At 43.5% G+C, this 4,366-nt stretch overlaps 1 protein-coding gene across 4 annotated transcripts in view; it reads left to right on the top strand.

Annotated features, from left to right (window-relative positions):
* Positions 1-4,366, top strand: part of LOC100746129 (homeobox protein cut) — a 163,541-nt gene that overhangs the window by 554 nt on the left and 158,621 nt on the right. For all 4 annotated transcript variants that reach the window (XM_033318551.1, XM_033318553.1, XM_033318552.1 and 1 more), the window contains exon 1: positions 1-213. This exon is cut by the window's left edge and continues 554 nt beyond it. In XM_033318551.1, the coding sequence (XP_033174442.1) occupies positions 106-213 (108 nt within the window). In that variant the 5' untranslated portion in view covers positions 1-105. The remainder of the gene's footprint in view (positions 214-4,366) is intronic.

The raw sequence follows: 4,366 nt of genomic DNA, 5'->3' as shown, positions 1-4,366 counted from the left end.
GAGGATGCACCGTCCGTGTACCACGCGAATCTGCTAGCCAGCAGCAACGCGTCCGTGCTCCAGCAGCCCGTTCTAGCCAGCCTGAACACGCCGGCACTGGCCAGCATGCAGGCCTCTGCGGAGGCCAACTCGCTGGACATTCAGGCCATGCAGTCCATGGACTGGCTGTTCAAGAAGGAGCGTATATACCTGCTCGCCCAGTTCTGGCAACAGGTAAGTGCTCGACGTGCGTCATCTCGTGTTTTCTGTGATCCTCTCTTCTATCTTGGTACGCGCGTGTGTATACCATCAGTGTCGTCAGAAACAGATATTATACAGCAGCGACCCTCTGCACCCTCGAACGTGTTCGCTCGAGTCGATCGCCTCTAACCACCCAAGGGAAACGCTCCGTTTCCAGCTGCACAGTCCCCGGTTTACCGCGGACACTTGTAGCTTCCGGGCCCGGTGGAGCGCGACAAGCATAAATGTGATTGTGACTCGGGGCCCAAGTGTGTGATCGCAACGTCAAACCTTGCGATTATCGTCATCGGGATAAGAAATCGTGCGGTGACAGTGTAGCTGACAGTTGAAATTCCCATCAGCCATAGCAACAATGGAAATTTACCATTTTTTAGTGACTAGCAATTAGTAAAGGAATATTTAGTGATTAGAAAGGATCGATCGTGATGTGCAGATTCTCAAGTCAAATTTTCAAATCGAATCACGTTGCCGTCAGTCTTTCCACTGATAATTGCCGGTCAGGTTCCCGGCCACTTGGCCGACCCCGAGTTTCAACGAGGGTGCGAGGGTGGCGAAGTTTCCCCGGCACTTGCTGTTTCGAGGATAGTTCAGCGATTTAGGGGATGGCTTGACCGACTTGCGGCAAAGTGGCCCACATACAGTGGTTGACAACCTCATTTTCTTTCTGCATAGCGTATGTAAAGAAATGGTCGTGCTGCTATGTGTAGGCAATCGAGAAGTGTCACTTTCGTCATAGGAGGACGTTGTACTTTTTCTATAGTCGTAGCCTATCATCGAGAATCTTTCGGCGAACGAATTTCAGCCTCGGGAAGAATGGTACTTTCCTTGGTCAGTTTCGTCAAACCCTTTGTGCGAAGAATTAATTATAAATATTTATTTGTTGATAATATTAAATATTTGCCTATCCGAGAAAGGTGACAGAAGCGTCTAAATTTCGTACATTTCTAACGAACGTGAATCGAAAGAAATTCAAAGGAGCAGAATCTTATAGAAAATATCCAGAGCAAGTGAAACAAATCTCTCGTTTGGTTGCGATCATAAAAATACGAATTTGTATAAACATTCGCCGTGTAGTCATAAAGATACTAGTTTCGTCTTAAAATCGACTTAAAATCGGCTATCAACGATAGAGATCGTTGTACGCAAGTGTTTGTCAGTTATAGCTGGTTGAAAGAAGTTTGAGAAAAAAATTGCAATTGTCAGAGGTGTGTTGGTCGTTTGAAAGAGACGATAGTCCGCATAAACGAACTGACATAGAAGCATTTCCTAGTTCCGCTGGTTTATCGACTGACACGTGAGAGACATTTTTACAAGCTGTTCTTGATTTTGCATATCTTGGACAAGACAGGCCGACGATATTTTCTAAACGTTTGGAACACGAAGCAGGTTAATCTACGAAATTAACGGAAGCGTAATTATACAAATTTTCTGTCCGTTGTATCGAACCGAGGCTTATCATCGTCAGTGATTTTCTTTTTAATGTGTGTTCGAGCCGCGCTACTTATGGCAAAACTCGTTCCGCCATCAATTTCTTTATTTCACGCGAACCTGTAACGCGAATAAATGCGGTTATTTATTTACCTTGCACCACGAACCAGCGAGAAGAGACGCGATACAAAGTTGACAGCTCTGCACATCTCCTGCTATTTCCTGACACTTAATATTTTATACGAAACGCAGAAGCTTCTTCTTCTTACGACCGATCAAAATATACATATTCAGAATTTTTCGTCGTTATTATGGAAATACTGTTTAGAATTAATGAATTCCTTGGTCCATGAAGCCTATCATCTACATACTTAATTATCTTTGAATTCCTAGGCCCATGAATTATCGTGTAATCATCTTGGAATATAATTGAATTATATAGCTACATTAGTCAATTATAAATTTCACGTTTAGATGACACACGGCTAATATATGCGCGTGAAAATACATTGCAAACGTGATTTAAATTATTTTCTTCCAAGTTTAAGTACGTTCGCTTGGTCGTTAAAAATCTCTGTGTTGGAAAATCAATTTTTCGAAAATCACACGTCACGTGTTTTCCTCGTATTTCAGTTTATTAACCCGTTCTATGTTAGGGAACGTTCATCTGGAAAACTCCGCTACGCGTAACTTATCTTTCCCTAAATTTAAACATAATATCGCGTTCGGTATTCCAAATCTTGAAAAGTAATTTCTTCGAAAACACACGTGATGTATCTCTCGTTATATTCGAATGGCTATGCCATTGCTTCTATCGACAGAAAACGTCTATCTCGATAAGCTGTCGATGTTACCAGTTATCTCTGAAAAATGACCAACAACGGAAAAAAGAATAAAACACTAAATTACAAAGAATAATACGTCGCGCGTATGTTATAGGTTGAGGTTGACTGTAAACTGGCGACGATCTTCTCTCATAGCGTTGGTGCCGGTCGGCTAGATGCTCCCGATAAAATACGACCGCTTAATAACGCGCGAACTAGTCCCGTACCGGTACAAGATTACAAGCTAACCGGGTCGCCACTATTAATGCCACATAGTTTCATAATTATGTGTATTGATTAGGCCGCGGGTTAACGACGCCGGAACGTGGCTCGAATGCCCGCAAAGTGGAAGACTCGTCGCGTTCACCAGTTTCCATTGTTTCCTCCTCGCGTGCTCCTCCAACTTGTCGACGTACCGTCGTCTCTGTCGTTCGTTTTTAGCAGCTGCTTGGAAATTTTACACGTCGATATTTGTGAAACGCGGAGACAATTATTGGCAAAGCTTGTCGTCACGTCCCCTTTCCCGACTTAATTCGCTCGGACGTAATCGCAATAGACGCGGTGCAGAAAGGTCGTAGTGAGAGGATCGATGAAGCGGTATAACCTGCTGACACGTTTCGGAGGAAAGTGAAAACGCCAAAAGCCAACCCGCTCGTCGTTCAACCGTCGACCGTGATTAAACCGTGGTCAGGCAATCTCACGATTTTCCCAGCTATTCTTTCAGGGTGAAACGAACATTCTTTGGTCGAGTAGCGAGCGGTGACTCAGTCAACCGTTTCGGTTTCTTGGAACGCTGACAGCCGTACTCCGATGACATATGCATGATTTGACGATGTTGCGTGAAAACGGAACATTTTTCGTCGATATGTAATGGCTGATTGAAGAAATGTTGACTTACTATCGAGAAATAGGACGATTTAATAAAGTTGTTTTAAGGATTAAGTATCGTTTCTGTTTGTCGCGAGACAAATACATAATTTGTTTATATGTTTGAGATCAACTTTCCGATCTTCTAGAATATATCAAATCTCGGATTAGATTGTACCGTTTATTTTTGGAGGTTTGCTAAAGGTGGTCAAATTATTGTTGTAGCAATACTCTAACGTTATTAACAGACGAGGTGAGGCAAGATTCTGTAAGAAGCATTATTTTCTACAAATTTATTGTCCATTATGGAAAATCTGACTTCTCTGTTATAACCTACAATTAGATGCGTATCATTAACCATGAAAAATTTCAATTTTCCGCGGATAACATTATACGTGTTCATCGAAAGATGATCGAAGAACGGTATCTCTTACGGTAATTTATAAAAAAAAATACTTCTACTCGTAGCGTAGAGCATAGAAAAATTGCTCCATCACATTGATATCTAATCTCGTGAGAATCGATTCTCCTATCGATCGTTACACTATCCTGTACAAACTTTCCCATATGTTTTGCCTCGATCGTAGCTACGCATCAGCCACAGACGAATAATTGGAAAATTAGAAACGCGCGTCGAAGCAGTGTCGATCGACGGTGATTCCAGAATCGACGCGCTCGTTAAGAAATTCCTGCTGGCTCGTCCGTCAGTCAGGCAAAAATATGCCCGTCTCGCGAGGATTGATTTACGCGGGCGGCCAAAAGCGAGGTCACGCCGCACGTTTCCCGATTTTTAACGAAACCCTTCTCCTCCTCCTCCTCCTCCTCCCCCTCCCTCCTCCTCCACTTCTCCCGTCATCTTCCCGTGGTGGAGTTAGGCGAATGCGTGATTCAGCCGGTGCTAGCCTTGGAAAAATCGCTGCTACGCCAATTATTAGTTGTTCGCGAAAGGGACGGAGGCGCGTTTCGTGCGACTGAAAATTCGGAGAGGAGAGACAGAACCGGCGTCC

This window comes from Bombus impatiens, unplaced genomic scaffold (genome assembly GCF_000188095.3).
Source record: "Bombus impatiens unplaced genomic scaffold, BIMP_2.2 scf_0102, whole genome shotgun sequence".
Taxonomy (NCBI): Eukaryota; Metazoa; Arthropoda; class Insecta; order Hymenoptera; family Apidae; genus Bombus; species Bombus impatiens.
The sequence above is the reverse complement of the archived record's forward strand: the minus strand, read 5'-3'. Positions and strand labels throughout refer to the sequence as shown.